The sequence below is a fragment of the Dunckerocampus dactyliophorus genome, chromosome 13 (assembly GCF_027744805.1).
Source record: "Dunckerocampus dactyliophorus isolate RoL2022-P2 chromosome 13, RoL_Ddac_1.1, whole genome shotgun sequence".
In the NCBI taxonomy this organism is placed as follows: Eukaryota; Metazoa; Chordata; class Actinopteri; order Syngnathiformes; family Syngnathidae; genus Dunckerocampus; species Dunckerocampus dactyliophorus.
Window position 1 is genome coordinate 802,332 of NC_072831.1, and position 25,298 is coordinate 827,629.

General features: G+C 42.8%; 3 protein-coding genes across 8 annotated transcripts; 2 read left to right on the forward strand and 1 right to left on the reverse strand.

The window, feature by feature from the left end:
* Positions 1-32: 32 nt before the first annotated feature.
* ndufaf1 (NADH:ubiquinone oxidoreductase complex assembly factor 1) lies at positions 33-10,303 on the forward strand. Of its 2 annotated transcripts, XM_054795572.1 has the most exons (6): positions 35-267; positions 369-541; positions 2,290-2,818; positions 4,707-4,892; positions 4,967-5,041; positions 7,864-10,303. In XM_054795572.1, exons 3-6 carry the CDS (start codon positions 2,309-2,311, stop codon positions 8,005-8,007), a joined length of 915 nt encoding a protein of 304 aa, XP_054651547.1. In that variant the 5' UTR covers positions 35-267; positions 369-541; positions 2,290-2,308; the 3' UTR covers positions 8,008-10,303. The 2 variants fall into 2 exon arrangements, with proteins under 2 accessions (XP_054651546.1, XP_054651547.1); XM_054795571.1 differs by having other exon boundaries at positions 33-541; positions 2,293-2,818.
* On the reverse strand, positions 8,549-24,986 carry nusap1 (nucleolar and spindle associated protein 1). The gene is made up of 12 exons (XM_054795579.1): positions 24,426-24,986; positions 14,857-21,562; positions 14,722-14,784; positions 14,516-14,632; positions 13,958-14,143; positions 13,809-13,875; positions 13,444-13,544; positions 11,601-11,791; positions 11,386-11,528; positions 9,086-9,199; positions 8,910-9,000; positions 8,549-8,834 (listed from the first exon to the last, which is right to left on the reverse strand). The coding sequence occupies exons 2-12, from the start codon at positions 14,929-14,931 to the stop codon at positions 8,747-8,749; spliced, it is 1,236 nt and encodes a 411-aa protein (XP_054651554.1). The 5' UTR covers positions 14,932-21,562; positions 24,426-24,986; the 3' UTR covers positions 8,549-8,746.
* Positions 12,938-18,189, forward strand: oip5 (opa interacting protein 5). 5 transcript variants are annotated; one of them, XM_054795577.1, is made up of 5 exons: positions 12,938-14,166; positions 15,346-15,561; positions 15,674-15,740; positions 16,798-16,920; positions 16,996-18,189. In XM_054795577.1, exons 2-5 carry the CDS (start codon positions 15,390-15,392, stop codon positions 17,231-17,233), a joined length of 600 nt encoding a protein of 199 aa, XP_054651552.1. In that variant the 5' UTR covers positions 12,938-14,166; positions 15,346-15,389; the 3' UTR covers positions 17,234-18,189. The 5 variants fall into 5 exon arrangements, with proteins under 5 accessions (XP_054651552.1, XP_054651551.1, XP_054651548.1 ...); XM_054795576.1 differs by lacking the exon at positions 12,938-14,166 and adding an exon at positions 15,113-15,218; XM_054795574.1 differs by lacking the exon at positions 12,938-14,166 and having other exon boundaries at positions 15,129-15,561; positions 16,996-17,077; positions 17,147-18,165.
* Positions 24,987-25,298: the final 312 nt, after the last annotated feature.

The window sequence follows — 25,298 nt, forward strand, 5'->3', positions numbered from 1 at the left end:
TATAATACAGATCAGTGGTTCAAACCCGGAACACGGTTCAGCTCACACACTAATGTCGACGTCACAACTGGCACAACTTTGTTTTTTTCTGTTGAAATCGCAGTTACTCAGTAGAATTGTTGTTAAATGATCATCTATTGGAGTGTGTAGGATTATTACACGTTTTAACTAATTACATCGCAGTCCCCACTGCTAAAAATCAATGCAATGTTGCAGTCGGAACCATCGCCAACGATGAATGCGCAGTCCCGGACAGGAGTAGTCGATGTACGTATGGCGTCCGCGTTAGCGTCTAGCGGTGACGTTAACGCCCTTTAAAATCTTCTTCCCTTTCTGAGATTTACGTGTTTACCACATCATTTTAAAAGGTGTGGCGAAGTGTCCCACATGGGCTCCCGTTTCGACCCCAAAGAAACGAAGATATATGATTAAATCAACTCAAGGACAACTGAGCCGCTGCCGAGAACAGAAACGTCTTCGTTGGACCGGACATCCGCCAGCGTCTCTCACCGGTCTTGGGATTCGTACCAGCACGATAATGGTGAATGCAAACAGATACGCACAAATTTAATTTAGTCCGCCATTTGCATGATTTTTGTTAGTGTCCAATGTCATTGTATTGATGGCGACACATATTACCAACCTTGTGTGTCCCCCGCCCCCAAACATAAACTTTCAATTATGTTTAAATGTGTCAGTGACACAAGTATGGATGTTTGACACCAGCAATTTTTGGTTGGTTTACATCAGGCGTGCCCAAAGTGTGGCACGGGGCCATTTCGGCCCACGACAGTTTTTTTAGTGGTCCGCGGCACATTCCAAAAATGTAGTTCAACTAGAAGATGAATGGAAACAGGAAAATGAAAAAAATCAGCTGTAATTTTCCCCAAATAAAGTCAAAATATGAAGACGAAAAAGTTGTGATCTAACGAGGAATTTTTGGAAAACTAGGTTGCAGAAAAAGCTGCAATGTTATGAGAATAAAATCCGAATATTATGACAATAAAAAAGAAAGTTAAAATTGTTGGAATAAAAAAAAAAAACAGCAGCAGAAATGGAAAAAAAACAGCTGTAATTTTATGAGAATAAAGTAAAAAAATATATACACTAGGTCCCCAACTTTCGAACATCCGACTAGCGAACATTCGTAGATACGAACACAAGCCGACTGGTCTATATTTTCATATGTTTTGCCTTATAAGTCCATATTTTTATATTTAAGTCCATATTTCACATGCTTAACCAGCAGAGGGCACTGTGACACTGCTAATGGGACCAACAGACGATGAAGATCAGTGGGAGGAGACGTGAAGAAAAGCTCAATTGTTAGCTGTATGATACAACCCTGACAGAGCGTGTGATTAAAGTTTATGAAGAGTTAATAGGCCTGCTTAATTCTACACCACCCACAGAACACTACCTCTTTTAGAAGAGTCTAACCACCACCACCATTTGTACTTTTTTTCAATAACTCCTCCTCCTCCTCATCCACAACGACGTATGCTCGACCACTCCTCTTCAAAGGTAAATAACATTTATCATTACGTATTATTATATCACTTTTATTATTGTTTTTTTCATTCATTATCCTGGTTTAATATTACTACTGCATCCAAACTCATATTTACATACATACACATATACTGTATATGTATACACGTACATGTAGTACCTATATCATTGCTAATATTACCGTTTCCCTACTTACGTCTGGAACCAATTGTGTTCGTTAGTTGGGGACTTAGTGTATATCAAAAAAGTCCTACTCTAACGGGAAGGCAGCAATTTTAAGAGAATAAACTTGTAATATTATGAGGAAAAATGATGTCATTTTCATAGCATAGAGTTGAAATATTCAAGAAAAAAAGACCACGTAGAAGTTGGACTAGTATAAGAAACAAAACCATGAATAAAGTTGTACATTTTGGAAAATTAGGTCGCAGAAAAAGCTGTAATGTTAATAGTCTTGATTACGAGAAGAAATTTTAAACAGTTGGAAAAAACAAGGGCAACAATGGGGAAAAAGCCAGCTGTCATTTTGTGAGAATAAAGCCAAAATATCAGGAGAAAAACGTATTCCAATGAGAAAAAAAGTGTCAGTTTTATGAGAATAAACTCATGATATTGGACGGAAAAAATGGAGTCACTTTAGTAGCATAGAGTTGAATAACTAAAGAAGTGTTGTTTAGAAGTTGTGACATGAGGTGAAACAGTCATTTTAGTGGCATAGATGTGAAATATGAAAACAACAAACTGTATGACTTTACATTCATCAACTTGTGTTCCTAGCAGTGATCCAAGCTCCACAATGTCCTGGTCCCGCTGTGTCCCTCCATTGGGGCTGCTGAGATGCATCCAGCAGCAGCAGATCCTCCTCCTCCGCCCCATCAGTCCTCTCTCTGTGCCCAGCAGAGCCATGATCCCGGGCCAGTACAGGCGGCCCGGTGAGCCCAGAGAAGACGATCCTCCGTGGAAGAAGATCAACTTCAGCTTCTCCAAAGGTTTAGAAGGCATCAAGAAGCACTTCACCCTGTTGAAGAAGGAGTTCTTTGAGAGGTGGGTGGGTCCGCAGGGTAAGCCTCTGATCGAGCACATGCTGGAGCAGAACCAAGTGGTTTGGGAGTTTCGAGGCGCCGAGAGCCTGGACCAGTGGATCGTGTCATCTGATCGTGAGATCGGAGGCCAGAGCGAGGCCCACTTAAAGGTGGGCAAAAACAACAGCACCTGTTTGCTCTACGGGACCCTGAGATCCACGCCCCCCAGGGACGGAGAAACACGCTACAGCGGATACTGCAGCATGCGGTCCAAGCAGCCCCTGGTTAGTATCTTCTACTTCCTCCTCATTCATCCATATATGGTCACGCTCAAACATATTCATCAGTACTAATGAGTAATGGACACAGCGGGACCCGCAGCTCGTTGAGAAGAGCCAAACCTGCTTTCATTTCAGAGTCCGCAAAAATCTCTCCACCAGAGTATCTCAAGGGGGTCTGATTACTTATTTTATTTAATTAGTAGTCATTTTTAATCTTTTTATTCTCTATTTTTCATTATTTGTTTTTAAATTCAAGAGCAAGAGGAGATATTTAATGTGATGGTGTGTGTGCCTTTAAGAGGCGGGGCTTGGGAGTGTTAGATGTGTGTAACATCAGCAAGCTACTGTAGAGCTGCTGAGTGTTTGCATGGTTAGCACTGTGGAGAGTGCCAGTGACTGATGTGAGTTGTGTCTGACAGCAGCTCCTGTGTTAATGTTCTCTGTGCTGTTACAGTAGTAGTATACTACACTGGCCACTAGGTGTCAGGAGTGTTACTTTGATTGGGTGCTGTCAATGCCAGGGTGTCAGTCTATCTGATGTCTCATTCATGCCTCAGATATCTTATTATCTCTTACTATGTCTACTGTACGGCCGCACGGTGGTAGTGGTTAGCATGTTAGCCACACAGTCACAGTCTGCAGATGGGGAAGACCTGGGTTGGATTCTCCCTTGGGCATTTCTGTGTGGAGTTTGCATGTTCTCCCCGTGTGTGTGTGTGGGGGGGGTTTTCTGGGTACTCCGGTTTCCTCCCACATTCCAAAAACATGCATGTTAGCTTCATTGGAGACTCTACATTGTCCATAGGTATGAATGTGAGTGGGAATGCTTGTTTGTCTGAATGTGCCCTGCCATTGGCTGGCCACCAGTCCGCCCCGCCTCTAACCCAAAGTCAGCTGGGATAGGCTCCAACATGCCCCCACGACCCTAAAGAGGAAAGTGGTATAGAAGATGGATGGATGGATGGATGGATGTCTACTATACACTCCTGATTAAAATCTTAAGTCCAGTTGAAAGATGGCTAGAATGATCATTTTGCACATTTGGATCTTAATGAGGTTTTAAGTAGAGCTACAATATGCAAAACAAGAAGGGGGGGTGAGACAAAAAACACTTTGAAGAAGTCATTTATTGAAAACAACAATTCAACTGAAATAGGTTGTTTATCATAGGGAATCCCAGAGAGAACATTTGGGATGGATGGCAAGGGAAGATTATAAAAATGGCCATCAGTTCCAGACAGTTGATGGCCTTGGTGAAGCCATCTTCACCACTTGGAGCAATGTTCCCACTAGCCTCCTGGAAACACTGGCATCAAGCATGCCCAAAGCCATTTTGGAAGTGATGAACAAGAACGGTGGAGCTCCTCATTACTGAGTCCTACTGACAACATTTTTGGTTCTGCTTTGGAGAGTTTTTGTTATTTTTTGAGTGATGGCCCTAAACTTTTGATCAGCTGATAAACAACCTATCTCAGTTGAATTGTTGTTTTCAATAAATGACTTTCAAAATGCTTGTTGTCTCACCCCCCCCTTCTTGTTTTGCATATTGTAGCTCTACTTAAAACCTCATTAAGATCCAAATGTGCAAAATGATCATTCTAGCCATCTTTCAACTGGTCCTAAGATGTGGATCAGGAGTGTAGGAGTGTAAAGGTGACTATAGGGGTGTTATTTCATGTCTAGAGGGCTCTAATCATGTTACCAAACATTATTTAGAAGGTGGTAAACAGCAAAATATTCAATTTCTAAATAAGGAATGGTACTTTGTGGAAATTCACTGATCGCAGTCGGGTCTGGAAGCAAAGAACCACCATAAACGAGGAATGAGTGTTAATAAGAACAGAGTAATAACTATGATATGGTGAAACATCTACACCCTCTTCTCCTCCAGGTGTCTTTTGACAGAAAGAAACATTACGACTGGTCCAGTTTCAACACGCTGCACCTCAGAGTGCGCGGCGACGGGCGACCGTGGATGATCAACATCGCCGCAGAAACCTACTTCTCCCACCAGAAGGACGACATTTACAACTACTTCCTGTACACCAGGGGAGGACCCTACTGGCAGGATGTCAAGGTGAGTGAACGTTGACACAATGATAACAATAACCCTGTCATTGCCTGACAGTGCTGTTTGAATTGATGTTCCAGGTTCCCTTTTCCAAGTTCTTCCTCACACATCGTGGAAGAATTCATGATCATCAGTACTGTCTGTGGTTGGACAAGGTAAGCACTACTTCACACTTCACACATGCTGCAAAGACATCCACGTTATTTCCTCACCTTGTTCATTAGAGACGAATGGTATTTGGATACTTTTGAATGGTATTGCAGTGGAACATTGGTGAGCCTCATTCATCCCTTCCAGAAGGTCCCACTCCAACCTAAACCTACTCTAACCCAGCACATTTTACCCGGAAGTAATCACATCGGTCCAATTCATCCCTTCCAGGAAGCCAAACACCGCAATTATGCTTGTGCATGCATAAAACTATTTTAAATGCATAGAAATGATGAATGAAAGGCATACATCATTACCTTTACCTTCATGGAAGACCTGATTGTTGCCAAAGACACCATGTGGCAGCGGGATCAACACAGACACCACATTTCTCTTATTTCAATCTGCCACAATGGTTGATATAAAAAAAAAAAAAAGGTGAAGACAAGACATAGAAAACCTGTTTACCACCTAAATATGCTTTTTTTTACATTATTAGAGCCCTCTCGACATGAAATAACACCCCTATAGTCACCTTTACACTCCTCTTACCCAATATACAGACCTTTTCCATAAAATGAGAATGTAATGGAAAAGTTGTTTAATTTCCATAATTCCATTCAAAAAGTTAAACTTTCATAGATTATAGATTCAGGGCCCACAATTTAAACGATTTCAAGTGTTTATTTGTTTATTTTTACATAATTTGGGCTTCCAGCTCTTTAAACCCACGAAAACAGGAATTCCAAAAATTAGAATACTGTGAAGAAATCACAATTTACTTCTCAGTTTTTGCAGGAAAAAAAAGAAAGAAATTGGGATCACATCAAATCAATCAAAATATGGTACTTTCAAAACGATATGTCAATCTTCAGTACTTGGTTGGGAATCCCTTTGCCTTAATCACTGCCTCGATGCCACGTGGCATTGAAGCAATCAGCCTGTGGCATTGCCTGGGAGTTATGGAAGCCCAGATTTCCTTGATGCTTGCTGTCAGCTCTTCTTTGTTGTTGGGTCTGGTGCCCCTCATGTTCCTCTTGAGAATACCCCATAGATTCTCAATGGGGTTTAGGTCCGGTGAGTTGGCTGGCCAGTCAAGCTCTGTGATGGCATGGGCATCAAACCAGGTTTTGGTGCTTCTGGCGGTATCGGCAGGGGCCAGGTCCTGCTGGAAGATGAAATCTGCATCTCCGTACAGATCCTCAGCAGAAGGAATCATGAAGTCCTCTAAAACATTCTGGTAGACTGTTGCGGTGACCTTGGATTTAAGAAAGCAGAGTTTACCAACACCTGCACCGGACATTGCACCCCAAATCATGACGGACTGTGGATATTTCACACTGGACATCAGGTAGCTTGGGTTCTGTTCCTCACCCGTCTTCCTCCAAACCCTTGGACCTTGATTCCCAAATGAAAGGCACACTTTACTTTCATAGGAAAAGAGGACCTTGGACCACTGGCCAACAGTCCAGTCCTTCTTCTCCTTGGCCCAGTGGAGACGCTTCCTACGTTGGCTCAGGTTCACAAGTGGCTTGACCCGAGGAACCCGACAGTTGTAGCCCATCTCCCGGATGCGTCTGAATGCCTCATTCCACTCTTTCTGGATCTCTGCCAGATTCTTGAATCTTCCCTGTTTGATAATCCGCTGAAGCCCACGGTCATCTCTTTTGCTGGTGCATCTTCTCCTGCCACATTTTGCCCTTCCTCTAGACTTTCCATTGATATGCTTGGACACAGCACTCTGTGAACAACCAGCCTCCTTAGCTATGAACTTTTGTGGCTTACCCATCCTATGGAGGGTATCAATGATGGTCTTCTGGCCAGTTGTCATGTCTGCAGTCTTCCCCATATTGAACCCAACTGAGACAATTGAACCAAACTGAAGCAATTTAATGACACCTGGGGAAGCCTGTGCAGGTGATTTGAGTTTAGTAGATGATTAGTGTGTGACACTCAGTTTAAAACATTCATGCCCTGCAAAATTTGGGCTGATTTCTTCACAGTATTCTAATTTTTTGAATTCCTGTTTTCGTGGGTTTAAGGAGCTGGAAGCCCAAATGATGTAAAAATAAACAAATAAATACTTTAAATCGTTTAAATTGTGGGCCCTGAATCTATAATCTATGAAAGTTTAACTTTTTGAATGGAATTATGGAAATTAAACTTTTCCATGACATTCAATTTTTTTGGAAAGGGTCTGTAGTAAACATCATAAGAGAAAATTAGACATAAAAAAATAAGACTTGTACTTGTGTATTGCTGTAAATGTGTTCTGGTGTTGGACAGGAAGTGACATCAGGTGTTCAAGGGTGATTTGAAAGGTTCAATAAAGGTGCAATAAAAGCCATCAAATCTGGTACTTGTGTGTGCCAGCTAACGTTAGTCGTATCACTGACACCTACCCACTACCTATCATCACAACGTCTTTGAATGAGTCTTCTGAGTGCCTTATATTTGTATTTGACTTCATTTAGTCAAAAACGCTCCATTTAGGCAGGAACTATGAGAGCGAAGAAGCAAAATAAGAAGTGGCGAGGGATGATGGTTTAGCTACACCAACTTTACATGGAAAATAAGCCGTGTGTGAATTTTTCTCCAAAGAATACAGTGACATCACTGCATGAAATGGGCATTTATAGGGTTTAAATAATATAAATAATACATAGGAGCCAAAGAAGAGGGAACTCCTTCACCTGTTGAGTTTTTCTATGGCAGTTTTGGGGAGTAGGCTTTTCACAATGTGACATGCAAACACTTTGGAGATTTGACTTCTCTTCTGGCCCACAGAGATGAAATGTTTGTCTTTGTATCCCCTCCCAATCCACAGATCAACACCATCGGGTTTACACTGGCAGATAAAGCCGACGGCCCCTTCCAGCTGGAGATCGATTACATTGGCGTCTGCAAAGATTACGCGCACACGTCCGACTTCGACTACGAGCTGCACAAGAGGAACCCTGAAGTTCTCTGAGGAGCAGCATACCCGCATATTTGCATTCCACCTTTCCGGCCTTGTGAAACCTGTTTTTTTGCACTTATTTTACTCCAAAGGGGGAAGTTTGTGCTCTTTGGGCCAGTGAATAAAATGCAAACCCTTACACAGTGGCCAGGATCTCAGAACAGGATGGAGCTTGACTAACTTTTCTTCACACTTTGCTAGGAAATCCTCAAACTAACACCTGCGCTTGTGGTCAGGAAACACGTACGCAGTTCCAGTTGTGTTACTGAAAGATATTTTTGTTTTTTTACACGATCAGACTGTTTTTAGCGGCCGTGTCAACACGTTTAGTTCAGGAGGGGGTGGGTTGGTGTTGGCGAGGAGATTCTGCCACGATTGAGCGGTCCGTCAGGGAAATACTTCCCCATACAAACATTCCTTCTCATGATGACAGCAGTTTGTACGTGTCCATTTCAGCAACATTCCACGGTACTGTAGACTCCAGTTTTGATTGGCTAATTACGTCAACCTCCACACATGGCATCGATCCTTCCAACGACAAACGGCACTCGTGTCAAATCCGGTCTTTTTATTTCAAAACAAGATAAGAGCATCTTTTGACTTTGCCAAAATGTCCCAACAAAGCACGTTAAGATCAAAGTACATCACCCAAAGCTCTAAAAATACTTAACGAGCGCCCCTTACCGGGCGAGACTCGACTCAAAGCACCAACAGGAAAGTATTTACAACAACACGACTGCAAGAACAGCATTCACATCATCACCAGGCCTCTTCTTGCACAGAGCATGTTGGATTTCTTCTGCTTGCGATCTTCTGCGTGTTTGGCTTGCCTGTCTTCCCTTCAAAACCAATCAGGCGGACATCATTAACCGCATCAGGACCACCTTTTTTTAGCCTTTCAGCCTCACACCCACCTCGTCTGCACTTGGCGCTGCTTGTACTTTCTCTGATGCAAGGCGTTGGCGGTTTTGTCGTCTTTCCCGTCTCCAAACGGCTTCAGCTTGCCTAGCGGCGGGAAATAAACAAACAAAGAAACAAGCGAGCCAATGAATGGAAGGCTATTCATGGATAAAGCCCAGATGTCTGCTACCTGTGTGAGGCTTGTATGGCAACGGGCGAGACAGGCTGGCCTTCAGGTCAAACGTGGGCTTTTTCTGTGTTACCGGTGTGACGCTGCTCGTGTTTCCCGTGAAAACGAATGTTGCTTTTGGAGACAAAAGGATCAGTTATTTTGAAAAGAACATTTTAAACTGGACTGCTCAGGTTGTCTTAGCAGAGCAGGCTTCATCACTTCATGCTCAATGACGAGATTGGACAGCTCTGGTCTGATGGGATGGTGCAGGATCCAAAGTACGTATCCTCTAACCTACGTTTGAAAAAATATCCAGCAAGGAAACAAAACAAATCTTCAAAAGTGTGAAGTCATTTTACATCACAACATGAGGGAAAGTAACGGCATTTTTTTTGTTTGCATAACGTTTACGTTTCAAGTTATTTTTGCTACAGTTATGAGAAACGAAATGGAAGCAAAATGGAAACAATAAAAAGCGTCATCAGTCAGATTGTAGAAACGCAACTTGTCATTTCAGACTTGAACATTTCCAAACAAATGAAAACGGCTAAAGTGATTCCATTATTTTTCTTCTTTTTTTTTTTAAATGGAGAAACATCAATTGACAAATTACTATAAAACTAATAAATCTATTCATTGGGTTCACTATTTCAAAAGGTTTATCTTTTTAAGTGTGCAGGAGTAGGAGGTGCACCACTCTGCAAAGTTTTGCAACCACTGCTGTAGACCATTATCTATCTATCTATCTATCTATCTATCTATCTATCTATCTATCTATCTATCTATCTATCTCCTTTGTGCCATCTCCTGTCATGGTCATGGCTAGCAAACTAGCTAACCGCCAATAAACAATAGAAGTTTTCTCCCCAACAAAATCCACAATGTCGACAAAACATTCAGCACCCAAAAGGCAGGGGAAGGCGGAGGAGCTCCAGGGAAAAATACACGGCCAGAGGAGTGAAACATCAGTGAGTCACCTCATGGTTTCTTCTGTCCTACCTCGTAGGTTCATTTTGACAATGTTGAAACGAGACAGAAATGTGAGAAAATGTTATTGGCTGTCAGAGGACAGTGTATGGTGGGGGGCTTTCACAGCCTTAAAACATCATTGGTAACAAATTAAGTTGGCTACTTGGCAGATTTCACGAAAAGGCTGCAATTTTTAGAGAATAAAGTCGGAATATTATGGGGGGAAAATGATCTCACAGTTGAAATACAGTCAAACCTGTCTCAGCGGCCACCTGCCTATAGCGACCACTGAAGACAAAAAAATCCCCCACAGCAAATGTACATGTTGTAGACCCTGTGTATAGCAGTCACCTGTCCAACGCAGCCAGCGGCCACCCATTTTGTCTCCCTTGGTCAATATCTGACCGCATATAGCGGCCAAATTTCCGACTCAAGTAGAAGCTTCATGCACAAAAAAGTTTGTTTTTTCAATCAATAAAGCCGTCGTGTGTAGACTTTAATTACTGAGTCCTAGCTCAGTCACAATCATTCACAAGATCCACACAAACTGTCAGTTGTTCCACATAAAAAAGCCGTCTTCTTTTGAGCTTGCTATTTCCTGGTCAAACATGTAACTTTAACTTTAACTTTGGCTGCGTTGGACAGGTGACTGCTATACACAGGGTCTATAACGTGTAAATTTGCTGGGGGGGGGGGGGGAAGGATTTTTCAGTGGCCGCTATAGGCAGGTGGCCGCTAAGACAGGTTTGACTGTATTACAGCAAAAAAGACCTTGCACAAGTTGGAGGCAAACAATGGCGAAATATAAATATGTAGATAAATGATAACAATAAAAGGCAAAATATGATGACAATAAGGTCATCACTATGAGAAGAACTTTTACAAGAAGGTTGAAATAGTTGGGAAATTGGGGGGGGGGGGCAGAAATGTAAAAAACTGCTGTGATTTTTACAAGAATAAAGCCAAAATATTTGAAAAAGTAATTTTCTAACGAGGAAAAAAAAGTAATCATTTTACAAGAATAAACTGGAAATATGAGGAAAAATGTCATTTCAGAAGTATAGAGTTGGAATGTTAACTACGATAAACAATAGGAAACAATGAATAAAGTTGTGATTTTTGCAAAAATTAGGTTGGGGAAAAGTTATCATATATGGAAATGAAGGCATAATATGATGAAAGGTGAAATATTTGGAACACTAAAAAGCAAAAATGTGTGAAAAAGGAGTGAAGAGCGACGTGGATATTAATATGTTTTATCAGCTATATGATGAAGCTGAGATGCACTTGTTTCCTGATAATATATACAACTTCTTAGCATATCCTCCAAAATATGTTCCAGTGGGTACCTGGGGTCTTCGTGGCAGACAAAGTCGACTTCCTGCCAACGACCGTCTGGCGCGGCGTGCTGGAGGTCACGCTGAAGGACATGCGGGCCGGCGTTTTCACCAGCGACATCTTGTACTCGTTGTCAGGGGTGGCCTCGGAGAACCTGCGCGTGGACATTAGCGCACATTAGGCGCGGCGTGACGCGGAACAACTCGCTCACTGGCCGCCAACTCGCCTCACGTTCATCCTGCGCGTGGAGAGCACAGACGGCTTGAAGACGGCATCCTTCCTCCCCTCGGCTTTCCTGTGAGGCTCCTTGCCGGCCAAGAGGAGAATCGCTCTGCCTTTCTCCTCCGCCGTCGTCGCCTTGGCGGCGGTGTTGTCAGGGGCGGGGCTGAACATGGACGAGCGACTCTGCTTCAACGCCTGCGTGGCATGACCGTGCGGAGCGTCACCGCGACTGCACACAACTCAACGCCCCGCCGTCATATTCCAATTCTTCTACTCTCAAACGTGACACAGTAATGTGTCCGTGTGTCAAAACGGACACATTACTGTGTCACGTTTGATCAAGATGGCTTGGAAAAACATGGCCGCCAACCAGCAAAACGCCTTTGCAGCAACACCTAGTAGCTAATTGTCTGTACACGTCTGAGCATACATACTGTGTGTGTATAGCGCTCTAGGATGTCCACGTTAAGAACATCTGTTAAACGCGGAATTGACATACATTAATCCCTCGTCTATCACGGTTAATTGGTTCCAAACCGGACCGTGTTGAATGAAATCCTGCAATATATGAGTCAATGTTAACAAATTTAATATTTTTGTAGTTAGAGCATACAAAACCTATGACTTTCTAAGTACGAGTTCGACATTATTAGAGTCATGTAGACATGAAATAACACCCCACCTACGGGATCACGCCAGGGACAACAGATGGCCGCTGCTAGGATACAGTACCAAGCCAGCGAGCTAACTGCTTAGCCTTACTCATGCAACAATTACATTGTTTCAAACGGAGCGGGGAACCTGTTTGACTTTTTAACCATTACTGCAGCCATGTAAACATGAGATAAAAACCCCAATAGCCACTTTTACACTGCTATTATTCTTTTACATCTCATTGCTCAGGCTACGGGATCCCCGCAGGGACAAACGGACGGCGCTAGCATAGCAAGTTAACTAGTTAGCTCTTCCAATGTGTTTCAAACAGAGTGGGCAACCTGTTTGACTTTTTAATATGGGTTTTAGAAATACTGGGGCACTGTAAACATGAAGTGACACCCCAACAGTCACGTTTACACTCCAATTATTCGTTGTTTACGTCATATCGTTCAGGCTACGGGATGACCGCAGGGTCATAACAGACGCACAGTGCTAACATAGCAAGTTACGGAGTTTGCCTCTCCAATGTACTTATTCTAAATATAAAAGAAGTGTTTCAAATGGAGTTGAGAAGAAGGCCAAAAAAAAACACAACCCCCCCCCCCCCCCCCCCCCCCGACTTACTTGAAAAGTTAAAAAGTTAATTAACATTTGTGTGGGGACGTACTGTATTTCCCCGGCGGCGCGTGAATGGAAGCTAGTGGGGTTAGCTTAGCTTTAGCAGAGCATGGTAGTGCGGCTGCGTGAGGTTGTGTTTACACCGCGTTTGTTGCTTTGCCGCTTGTTTATGCAAACGAGTGTGTTACCATGCCCGTTCTGAGTGAAACAAGGACGAGCGGCGCCTTTATTCTTGCTCTATTAACTGTCAACAAGCAACACACTTCTGGCCTTCAAAATAAGAGCGCTGATCGCCACTTAATATATCATTTTGTAAACGACATAAGGGTGGCATGAAAACAATTTTTGCTTAATAGTACAATTGGAATTGCATTGGTGACAAAGTCTCCCTTAACCACAATCACGGGCATTAGTTTGTTGAGGATTTGCACACATTGCTACACGTGTGCATTAGCTGACGTCCCATTAGAAAAGTTAGCAAAGCTGCATCCCTTTCTAAAATACCGGGCACATGCTTGATTCAAAGTCCTTAGAAAAAGTCAAAGACAGAAAGACCTGATCCTCTTGTGTACCTTCAGCTCCTGCACGGTCTCCATGTTCCTCCTCTTCCTCTGCATATAGGCATCGATGGACTCCATCTTGTTAAAATGGGCCTGGTGGAGCTTTTTGAAGTCTGCACAACGTTTAGAACAGTGGTGTCAAACCCGTGCCACGCAGTGACGAGACGCTGCAGGTTTTCTTTCCAGGTGATTTGAGCGATCAACAACTCCTTCAATTGGCAGGACGGAGGTCATCCGCTCAATCACCTGCTGGAGAAACGCGTTGGAGAGAAAACCCGCCGGGTCTCAGCCCTCCGCCGACACACATGCTTTAGAAAAATGGAACGTAGACTTGCGTGACGGGACAGGAGCAGACGTGGAAGGAATGGGGGACCTACTGGGAGTGACGGGTTTCAAGGGCCTCCTCTTCGTCGGGTCCCCTTTCAAACGAGGGATCTTACCAGCCTTGGAAGGCGGGTGGCGGCGGAACTAAAAGGACAATTCAGCAACAACAAATAGGATTGGAACGAGCGGTCCCCACGGTTGCGTCGCGGGTTGCGCCGCATGGTTGCTGACCTCCTTGGTGGTTGGTGTCCTGCTGCAGTTGGCCATCTGTGTCCGTCAGCACAACAACACGCTCGCTCTCTGCCGCCTCCGTCTTGGTGGGGGAAGACACTCGTCTCCTCTTGTGGACATGCTGGGGTGGACTGGCTGAGGCCACTTCACTGACCCCCTTAGAGGGATAACAGGAATACGGTAGGTCAAGGGCGCCCCCGTACGGTAAAATCATAGGATGCGGGGCCACTCTCATATTTAACATTGTGCAAAGCAGGCCATGTAGATATGCTAACCACTGCCTTCCTGTCATTTTTTCCATAACGCTGTGACTTTATTCTCGTCGTATCACAACGTCTTCCCAACCTCTTTTCCTCAATTGCGCTATGCACTTTTTACTCTCATACTTCTACTTTATTCTTACTGTTCTTTTTCGATTTCGTGTTTAATTGAGGACCAATTCAATAAAAAAAATCAGGTACGGGCTGCAAATGTCCCCCGGGCCACACTTTGGGAACCCTGTGTTAGGTGCTTCGTTGAGGGAGCTCACCTGGTGTGGTGTGACTGCTTCAACGTCATCAGAGGTTCTTTTGGTTTTTGCTCTCCCCCGACGTGTGTTCACAAACACTGGGGGGGCGTTACAAACCTCAGCCTCAAGTTCTTCTCCCTGGACAACAAAATACAAATACTGGTGTCGGGTTTGACGAATCTACCGTGTTGAAATCGCATCTCTCTCGCTTTTTTTTTTTTTTTTACCTTTTCTTCGTCGGTGTTCTGTCGTTCAAAGTGCTGCTTGACCGCTTTTAATAACTTATCGGCCTGTTTGCACAAACAATGTTGAATGGAACGTAACTGACACGAGCGTCAATGTTAACCGAGTCGTTTCATTACCTTCATGTTCGCCTTAAGACCAAGCTGCTTCGCTAGGCCGCGAAGTTCCGCGTATTTCATTGAATCCAAATCCATATTCGTAAGCTTGTTCCGATGAAAGAACAAGTACAAAAGCGCACCCTAGCTCCGTCCTTCCCACACACGGCTGGCTGTGGCTAACGGTTAAACAACACGGATTCGAAACATTGGCGGGGAACATTTCATTGGCTAATGGAAAGAAGCGGAAAAGCTTTCAACCAATCAAAGTCGGAAGCATGAGAACTGACAGCCAATCATAGCACACTTGTATCGACTAACTTCGGCTTGTTAACCATAACAAATAAGGGCTGCAAAAATCTCTTCGGGCGGTTGCAGTGTTTTGGGTGACGGTGTTATACTTATGTGTGACCCATGTCATTTCTGTATTTTACATGAAGCCAAAGTTGGTTAGCTTAATAATTAATCGCCACATACCTCGACTCTATTCTAGTCTTCTGGTTTGGCCCACAGACATACACTTCCGGTTTCCTTCCCGGACTCCGTGCACAGACGACATGGAGTTTAACGAGTCTGTCCTAGCAGAACGCACCGGCCAAGATAAGACGGTCGGCGAGAAGGAGCGCAGACGATGGACGAGCTTCCATTGCAAACATTGTAACACGGTGCTGGGGGACTCCCTCGCTGTGTGCGGAGAGTTCCCGTGCTTGGACGCCATCTTGAGTCTCCGTAAGTCCACCGCATGAAGACATGTTTCATATGCTGTACCCCACGAGGACATCAGCAAGTCCAGGTCATTAAGACATGCTTTTAATGCTAAACGCTTGCTTGTTTTCGTCAGGAGTCACCAGTGATGTGCTGCTTAGTAGTGACATGGAGTGTGGACATAAAGGAGACATGGCTCACTGGTGAGTATCCTCCTCGTGCTAGACTACCACCACGCACCCCATTGGGCATCGTCTGGGTTGTCTCATGGGTTCTTATACACGAGTGGAGGAAAGCACGTTGAGAGTGTATCTGTCTACCTCAGCCTTTTATCAGCATGTATTCGTTCTCATTGTCTTCTTCTCAGGCGCCTCATCTCTTCAATTTACCCAGTTTGCTCTCTAGCTTCTCATTTTCTTCTCATAGTCTCCAGCTTGTTTGTTCCCAGCACCCTCATCTCTATTGCTCTCAGCGTAACAGTTTGCGTTCATTTGTTCTCTCACAATATCACATTTACTCTTAGCCTGTCTCATTTCTCAGTATCTTCATGAATGTGTCCTCATCTCATTTGTGGTCAATGTCCTCATCTCATCCCAGCATCTAGTTTGTTCTCCTCATCTTGCTTTTCACCAACATTTGTCTCGTTTGTATCTTCATGTTTGTGTCCTCCTTTTTTCTCAGCAACCTCATCCTGTTTCTTTCTCAGCGCTGCTGTTTGAATTAATGTGTTGTTCCTCAGTATCATAATCTCATTTATTCTCAGTATCTATTTGCTTTTTCCTCAACATTTGTCCCATTTCTTCCCGGCGTCTAGGTGTCCTCATCTCATTTGTTCTCAAAGACCTTTTTTTCTCAGCGACCTCATCAGGTTATTCCCTCAGTGTCATCAGCTCATTTGTTCTCGTCTTCATCTTGTGATTGTCGGCGTCCTCATCTCAGCGCCCTGTGTGGGTGCATTTGTTCTTCCTCAGCATCGCCGTCTCATGCATTCTCAGCATCCTAGTTTGTTCTCAGCGTCCTCATCTCGCTTTTACCCAACATTTCATCTTTGATCAGTTTTTTGTCACTGTCATCAACTCGCTTGTTCTCAGCGACCTCATCTCGTATCCCCTCAGCATGGTCATGTGATTAGTCATCGGCGCGGTGGTGCGGTCGCTTTTGTTTGGCGTCTTCATCCCGTCGGTTGCCTGCGTTGTCATCAGATTCCTCGTCGTTTGTGGTGGTTCAGTGTCCTCAGCGTCTCATGCCCTGTGTCCTCAGCATCTTCAGCAGCGTGAGGTGCGGCGAGTGTGGCGTCACGGTGGGCAAGGTCATCCACGCTGCTCCTCCTCGCTTGGCGATGCTGCGCTCCTTGTTTCTGCTCCACAAAGCTAGCATCAGATGGTGAGTCGTTCTCATTCTCATGTTCGGCGTGAGGCAAGCCCTGGCGGAGGTAACTGTGTGCGACTTCCTTTGCAGTTACACGCTGGGCAGTAGCTCCATGGTGAGAGCATCGTCCATCTCTTTTGACCTGATGCCTCTCGGCGATGAGCTCAGCAAGGTAGAAGATGGCATCGGCAGCCGTGCCAAAGCCGCATGCATCACTTTACGTTTCTCGTCTCGTCTGCAGCTGAGGAAGCAGTTTGAGGCCGACTTTGATCACGTGACTCAAATCAAAAGCTGCCTGGAGGACAACGCCAACGTCAGCCGCCGGTAGAGCGCCACCGCTGCCCCTTGTTTGTCTTTTATTCCTGTTTTCATTCAGTCATCGTTGCTAGCAACACTCGCATAGCTAGCTGTGTGTGCTCGAGCGCTAACACGGTGCTCACTGAAGAGCAGTTCAACATCATCAGCGCCGTTGCTGAAGAAAAAGTCATTGACCAAACCGACGCCTCCCACGTCTGCAGCAGACAGACGGGCAGTTGGCAGAGCTTTACGTTAGGATGTGTAGCGAAGCCTGCTGTTTATAAAGTGGTGGGCACATACACCAGGGAGACTCATGGAGGTGGGGGCGGGCCAGAGCCGCTACCACGTCCGTGACGGACGAGGAGAGTTCACTCTGTGCATGGCTTTCAGGACCATGGTGCATTTTTTTCCATGGAACAGCGGCACGAGCAGAGTGAGCCCTGTCGTCACACAGAGCGCACAAGAGTGCAGCCTCCTTAGGAGCAATGCAAGGCTAGCACAAGTCCTACATTTACAACTTTTTCCTCTCATGAATTAAATTTTTTGTTCCTCAGAAATTAACGAGAAAAAAATTGTAATATCACCTTTGACCAAGGCCAAAGGTCACATAAGTCCCCCGTTTTCATGGCAGTCTCAGGCATGAGAGTATTAAAACAATCTTGAGATTTCGAACATAAAGCTGTAAATGTACGAGAATAAAAGTAACTTTACGTAACAGGCATTGCCTGAGACAGCTATGAAAAGGGAGTACTTGTGTGGAGGGGGTGGGGTAAGGAAGGCGAAGTGCGATGATGCTAACCCGTGCTAATGTGTTTGTGCTCAACTGTTGTGTTTTGCTGCCACGTTGTAAATAAAAGCTTGCCTGACGTGAGAGGAAAGATTCCTTCCTTCCTGAAGACCTCGACACTTTATTCTCATCATTTTGCGACTTTATTCTGGTAAATTTACCACTTTTATTCTCCAAAATTTTTTTCAGAAATTAGCTTTTTTTTCACAAATTTACGACTTACCTCGTAAATGCATGTTTTTCCTCGTACATTTACAACTTTTATTCTTGCAAATGTGCTACTTTTTTCTAAATTTAAAACTTTTATTCTCAAATGTATGACTTACCTTAAATTTGTCTCCCATAAATTTACTAATTTGTTTCCTGTAAATTTACAACTTTTTTCTTGTAATCTTACTTTTATTCTTGGAAATGTACGACCTTCATAAATTTATGACTTTTATTCTTGTAAATGTACAACTTTTTCTCTTAAATGTATGGCTTTCAGCCCCCGGCTGCAAAGGACAGAAACCCCCCAGCAAGGCTTGCGTGTGGCACCATGCTGCATTTTATTCTTGTTCTTATTGCTGAGCTTCACTCATCCGGAGGCTCAGGTCATCGTAGTATCACATGCCTGCTGTCCTCTAAGTGGAGTGCATAGTTTTTACAAGGTCGGTCAACAGTATCAACCATCTCATGTTCTTCCTTTTAGCGGCTTTTTTATGGGAGGGGGGCTACAATATGCTTGCTACCATGACAGACAAGCATCCCGTTCACATGACATAGTAGGATTATTGCATGCATTACAATCATGTCTGCTAAAACCATGCATATAAATATTATATATATAAATATTATATATATATACTGCTCAAAAAAATTAAAGGAACACTTGGAAAACACATCAGATCTAAACTGGGGGGAAAATGATGTTGAATATGTTTCCTGATAATAAGTGGGTGATGTATTAGTAACAAAATGATGCCACATCATTTGATAGAAATGAAAATGATCACCCTATAGAGGGGGGAAATCAAATGGAATCTCCTCCATGCGTCCAGGTACCGCAGTGATGCCCTGGTCCAGATCTGGGAGGAGATCCCCCAGGACACCATCCGTAGTCTCATTAGGAGCATGCCCCCACGTTGTCAGGCATGCGTACAAGCACGTGGGGGCCACACAAACTACTGAGAATCATTTTGAGTTGCTACAATGACATTTTAGCAAAATGGACCAGTGTGCTGCATCATTTTTTCACTTTCATTTTTGGGGTGTCTTTGATTTCCCCCCTCTATAGGGTGATCATTTTCATTTCTATCAAATGATGTGGCATCATTTTGTTACTAATACATCACCCACTTATTATCAGGAAACATATTCAACATCATTTTCCCCCCAGTTTAGATCTGATGTATTTTTGAAGTGCTCCTTTCATTTTTTTGAGCAGTGTATATATGTGTGTGTGTGTGTGTGTGTGTGTGTGTGGTTCAAACTTTATGTTGACGCTAGTCAATGTCTACTTGTGTTTGTAGTTTTCGGAGCGTGCAAGGCAAGTGCACACAAAGTGCTTGTAAAGAATATAAAGCAGTCTGGAGAGCAACGAGGAGGAAGGTGTGATTCTAGAAAGCTACACTCATGCACAGTTATTGCATCATTAACATTCCTACTGGCTAATCCTGTACAATTGTATGGATTCATCATCTGCAGACACCACCGTGTCACCATAGTTGAATACTTTTTCAATTATAAGATAACATAAACATGCATCAATTCATGGAGGGACATTTTGTGTGTGTGTTGTGGGGCTGCTTTCACACTCACCAGTTCAGTTGTTCATGTGTTGGTAACTTCAAAATTCCAAGCATGCCTAAACGCGTCACATTAAGCTCTCCTCTCCTATTGGTCAACGTAAGAACCTAGGCAGGAAGACGGTCAGACTGGCGAGCGAAGCAGAGGGAAACTAGTCGTTTGTTGTCAAACTCGGAGAATGACTGCAACGCTTGGAACTCTGACAAGAAGATTGACGCTGACAATCCGACAAATTAGCTTCTCGAGTAAGACGTCGCACTTCATAATTACAAAGACTTTGCATTTATGCGCCTAGCACGTCTAAATTTGTCTTTCCCGGGACGTCCTCTTTAAAAGTGCTGGGTTACGTACTGTCAAGACGTCCGTAATGTTGTTGAAATGGCCAATAAAGGACACATTTGCTCCGTTAGTAAAGTTTCCCTCACTACTCTCACCTTCTTCCTGATAACAATCATCGCTAACCAATCAAAAAAGAGAAAGCTGTCTAATTGTGACGCATCGAGGTATGCTGGGATTTGATTTCCTGGCCGTGTTTTTTAGCAGGAACCGAAAAACTGTGGAAGCCCGTTCCGTTTACGCCACTCAAAGAAAAAAAATATGCCAATGGAAAATCATTCTCGTGTGATAAAGGCGATAATTTTCAAATTGAAAAGTCATTGTTACAAAAAAATATGATGAGATATAAACTGAGCATGTGCCGCCTTCTGGAGCCTTAGTCACATGACAGTGCACATGCGCACTTTGTATTTCATCATTCCAAACATTTTGTCTTGTAATTACATTTTTTTTCTCTCTAAATTTAGACTTTATATGTCATGACCGTCTTGTCATTTCAACTTTTTATCTCATAACTACTGTATATTTACCTCGTAATTTCGAATTATCTCATAATTTTGACTTTTCATGTCATAACTCTGACCTTTTATCTTGTAATTTTCACTTTTTGTCTCATAATATTGACTTTTTATGTCATAATTATGACTTTTTAAGCCATAATTTCAACTTTTTATCTCATCATTTTGGGATGTATTTTTTCCCTTGGGTGTCGGAAAGGGGCTTCACATGCAACAATGCTGCTCATGTGACTCGTGTCTATGAAGCAGCGTGATCAATCCCTCCCGTTGTTCATACAAGGACATCCTGCAGGAAGTCAGATGACTAGCATGTGAGACTATACAAATCTTGAATGGAAGACGTTTGTGATTTTGTTGCTCGTCAAACAACTTGTCACTGGTTTACACAATATACAGGATTTGATATCGCACCCGTCCCGCATCACTTCTGACAGGAAAGCACATTTCAAAAGAGGAAAAAGTAAAAAAAATAAAATAAACAACTGAAACGCAATGAGGGGAAATAAAGTTGACGTTGATGAGTCTTTCCGGCATGAAAGCGAGCCGATGCGGTGCGCACACGTCGTTGCGCTTCAAGTCAAATAACGGACGTGCTCGTGAGCGATGTCACGTGAGGTAGCACTGATGATGATGATGATGATGAAGCATCACAGGGAGACGGCTGCTACAGTGTTTTGTGTCTTCACAGGAAGAAAAAAAAAAAAGTCAAATAAGACAGATTATCTTCAACTCCTCATCCTCACGCAAACCTTCGGGCGGGGTGGGGCGGCGCATGGGGAGCCTGAAGGACACTCCAGTCCCACCTCCACCCCCCCAGGGAGTTCATGATCACAGTTGACGAGACACGTGCCGCAGGAGGAAGGTGGCGCTCCAGGCCGTGTCAGTGATCCGGTCTGGATAGGCCGGCCTCTCTGACGTGCTGCGATTCATCCTGGAAGAACATTTGAACATTTCCCAGCTCATCAACCAACCTTTCCTATGCTTCTGACGTCCATTTTATCTTCCGCATTGTCAACTGGGATATCTTTTTTTTCTTCGCGCTGCCCCCAAAGTGCTGGACAACGTCAAGATCGTTGATTTCACTTCAAATACTTCAATTATTTTGGGGGCATTTCATGTCAAAATATCTTTTGATGTAATGTTTGTTTTATATTTATTATTGCAACCACTAGAGTGGTTTGAAAGTTGGAATACTTAAAAAACCAACTCATGTTCTTCTACATCGTCTTATTTCATTGCACATAGACTTCGATTTTTTTTTCATTTATCTTATATTTTTGTTGAGTCTTTAAGTCATTGGTATCGTCAACTGTTTTATGCCTTTTACTGACTGGATTATATCTTTTTACGTTTTTTTTAACCTAAATAAATATGTGCAGCGGTTGTTTGAACAAACAATATCAAAGAATATGAACTGCAATTATTATGCAGGTAAAATTTTAAAAAATCTTGTATATGTGCATGGCTCAGATCAAGGGTACCCAAGTGTTAGATTTTGTCTAAAATTTCAAACTCGTGGATAGACCTTGGTAATATTATCAACACAAACTTCAAACATTGCAAAACACACACCCAACATACCAGAGCTGGAGACATCTTCCATTTCCCATAGCAACCCTCCCAAGTTCACTCTTTCTTCAATGTAAAGTACATAACTCGGTGTCCACTTTATGCTGTTATCATAGATTTGACTTTTGTTAGAAAAGTAACATATTTGAGAGAGTATCATAAAGTAAATAAAAACAAGTGACAAATCTAGGTCTTGAGTTAAAGCTCTGAAAATATGGCAAAGAAAAGTTGACCTTCAGTCCTTCCCATGCCATTGTTGTATCACTACAAAGACTACAAATCCCATCAGCCGTTCTTAAGACTGTAATGACATCAACTTTACTTTGACCTATCAACTCCACAATACAAGCTAATCATTGCAGCTCTGTGGCAACAAGAGCCAGGATTCAGTGAAATGCACTGAGTGATTGGTTCTTGAATTATCATGCTAAAGACCTAAAATTATAAGGCCATCTTTGACCTCCCATGAGGGACACGCCGATCGCTTCCGGGTTAAATACAGAGCAATTTATCAACGAACACGCTAGAATTTATTTGGTTCGGATAAATGTCAACGACATATAATATGACGGATAAAAGTAAGTAAAATCCGACTAGTAATGATGAATAACTTGGCCCACTTCGCTTGTTTTTTTCGCCGCTTCGTGCACACGACACGAACGGCGACCTACGAGAGGTAAAAACAACGGCTGTCAAAACGAGTTACACTGCTCGATAAACACAACATTTGTAACTCACCCGACGAAAAAAATCATTTCAAAGTACATAAAGATCTTCTCCAATATATATAAAAATGAAAACATCTTACCTTGGACTTGACAATGGTTGTTAAACCGCCGATTGCTCGTCAAATTGAATGATGCTGCTTGATGCTGCCGAGGTTGTGACTGAACGTACATTACGCTAACACAAAATGGCGGACACGGTGAAACATTCCCCTGCTGAACGCGTATTTGGCAAATAACCGGCAGAAGGACACACGTTTTGTTTGGCCCAAGAAGGCACTTTTTATTTTCTAATTCAATATTTACTAGTAATACACAATTTACGCTGTGAGCTTGAAGTGTACGTACATTACTGGCCTGACACGAAATTTAGGTGTGTTAGACTTTTGTTCAAATAATCTTATTTTACACTTTTATACACAAAAAATCACTTTAGCTGCAGAGTTGAGTAATTATTCCATGAATATATACCTTTTTCCATGGAATTATGTTCTTCAAAATTGTCATCGGCGGGCGGACACAAAGGTTATGTACTTTTCACTAATAATTACACGACAGTTATTTTTTTTTTACATTGAGAATATTTGAATAAAACACATTAGAAACCAATTTCAGATGTCATTCTTTAATTCTAAGTAGAAATCATGACAAAATGATCAGAGAAAATATTGTTAATTTCACAACAAAAGTAGACATGCTTTACATGTAACATTTCAATGTCCAAATATAGACACTTTTTTACAACATAGCCGTGCTAGCGCAAAATAAAAACATGAACAGGCTTAATTGATGGTTTGGTAAGCTTCCTCCCTCTATAAACGTCAGAGTGATAGGGATAGTACACATTGTTAGAACAACAGTTTCAAATACTACACTAGGGAAGCTGAAGACTGCAAAGGGTACCCTTGATCTGAGCCATGCACATATTTATATTTTAAATAAATTGTATGTAATATATATTTTTTTATATATTATATTTAGATTTTGAATATTTATTATTGCAACCACTACTTGGTGTTGTGGACTGTTGTTTTATGCATTTTATTTCCTGTATTAGTGTCTTTTTAACCTAAACTGTATGTAAAGCTATCGTTTTAATGCTCACAATGTTTCCCCACACAGAAACTAAACAACATAATGGAAATGGAATCTAATATATTTCCACTAACATATACTTCACATTCTCAGCACTAGACTTGTCTTTTATGTTGTCAATGTGTATTTGCTATTGTCCTGCGCCGTATTTTGTAAAACGATGTTTTGTTTTATTTTATATTATATATATATATATATATATATATATATATATGTTTTAATAAAATGATTAGATCTTATTTGTGTTGTCGACAATTTGAGGCTTCGCGCGTCCCAACGGCCACAAAAGTCTCTGATCTCTGACCGATCAGTCGCCTAGTGATCCATAAATGACGGCAGCTCAGTAACAAAGAAGACAGTGTGTGTGTGTGTGTGTGTGTGTGTTTGCCGAAGACAGCGACTGACCTTGGAGCGTTCCCGGTGATTCCCATGCCGATGCAGAGGATGCTGCAGAGATGTTCGCAGCAGCAGCAGCAGCAGCAGCAGCGGGACCTTTGCAGACAATGTTGAACAACGGCCGGAGGACTCCTTCTTCTTCTTCTTCTAAGGCCACACCATTCGCTTTACTCGCTGGCTATCTCATAGAACGACTAAAACCTGTCGAGGAAATGTTTTTACTTAAAGCAGAACCGTTTTTCCGCAGAGGAGTAGGCAGTGACAGGGAACAAAAAGCGTCCCCCTTTCGCTCCTCTGCTACGCCATTTTCCACTCGTCTAGCCGTAGCCGCTAACTAGCTAGCTAGCGGTGGAAAAGCGCGTTGATTGGACAACAGGACTGTCGATCAAGTGTAAGGCTCGCCCTTGAAGTATCAAAGTTAGCATTAGCATGTGTTCGCCTCTAAAGGTCGCCAAAGCGAACGCAGCATTACGGTATTAATTCACGAAACGTTCGTTTTCACTCACAAGTGATTATATTGTACATTGATGAATTTTGTGAGTAAAAAAGACGCTTTTACAGTCTCGCGATTTATTATGATACCCATGGACTTCCGCCATACATCACAAACAGGAAGTCGTGCTCTAAATTGTTCCACTATCGATACCATCCGACTCGGTTGCCATTATCAGCTGGTTAACCTCAATGGTGACACATTCATCGGGAATTTGACTAGATACTATAATTTGAAGTCCAAACTGTGATTAAACTGCTGCTGCGTCAACGTCAGCCTCTTCAAATTGAGGAGCTCATTCGTTGAGTTTTTGACATGAGATGTTTACTGACATGACAGTTTACGTCTAGTAAAATAATCCTAATAATAAATAATAATAATAAATCTAT

What these genes read in the sequence shown, in the direction of transcription:
- ndufaf1 (XM_054795571.1), top strand. Translation starts at nt 2,309, where the DNA reads ATGTCCTGGTCCCGCTGTGTCCCTCCATTGGGGCTGCTGAGATGCATC. An exon ending in TGCGGTCCAAGCAGCCCCTG is followed by an intron (nt 2,819 to 4,706) that starts GTTAGTATCTTC and finishes CTTCTCCTCCAG; the next exon opens with GTGTCTTTTGACAGAAAGAA. An exon ending in CCTACTGGCAGGATGTCAAG is followed by an intron (nt 4,893 to 4,966) that starts GTGAGTGAACGT and finishes TTGATGTTCCAG; the next exon opens with GTTCCCTTTTCCAAGTTCTT.
- nusap1 (XM_054795579.1), bottom strand. Translation starts at nt 14,931, where the DNA reads ATGGATTTGGATTCAATGAAATACGCGGAACTTCGCGGCCTAGCGAAG. An exon ending in AAGCAGTCACACCACACCAG is followed by an intron (nt 14,144 to 14,515) that starts GTGAGCTCCCTC and finishes TATCCCTCTAAG; the next exon opens with GGGGTCAGTGAAGTGGCCTC. An exon ending in ACGCGCAGGATGAACGTGAG is followed by an intron (nt 11,529 to 11,600) that starts GCGAGTTGGCGG and finishes GTCCACGCGCAG; the next exon opens with GTTCTCCGAGGCCACCCCTG.
- oip5 (XM_054795573.1), top strand. Translation starts at nt 15,267, where the DNA reads ATGAAGCCAAAGTTGGTTAGCTTAATAATTAATCGCCACATACCTCGA. An exon ending in GGACGCCATCTTGAGTCTCC is followed by an intron (nt 15,562 to 15,673) that starts GTAAGTCCACCG and finishes TGTTTTCGTCAG; the next exon opens with GAGTCACCAGTGATGTGCTG. An exon ending in AAAGGAGACATGGCTCACTG is followed by an intron (nt 15,741 to 16,797) that starts GTGAGTATCCTC and finishes CTGTGTCCTCAG; the next exon opens with CATCTTCAGCAGCGTGAGGT.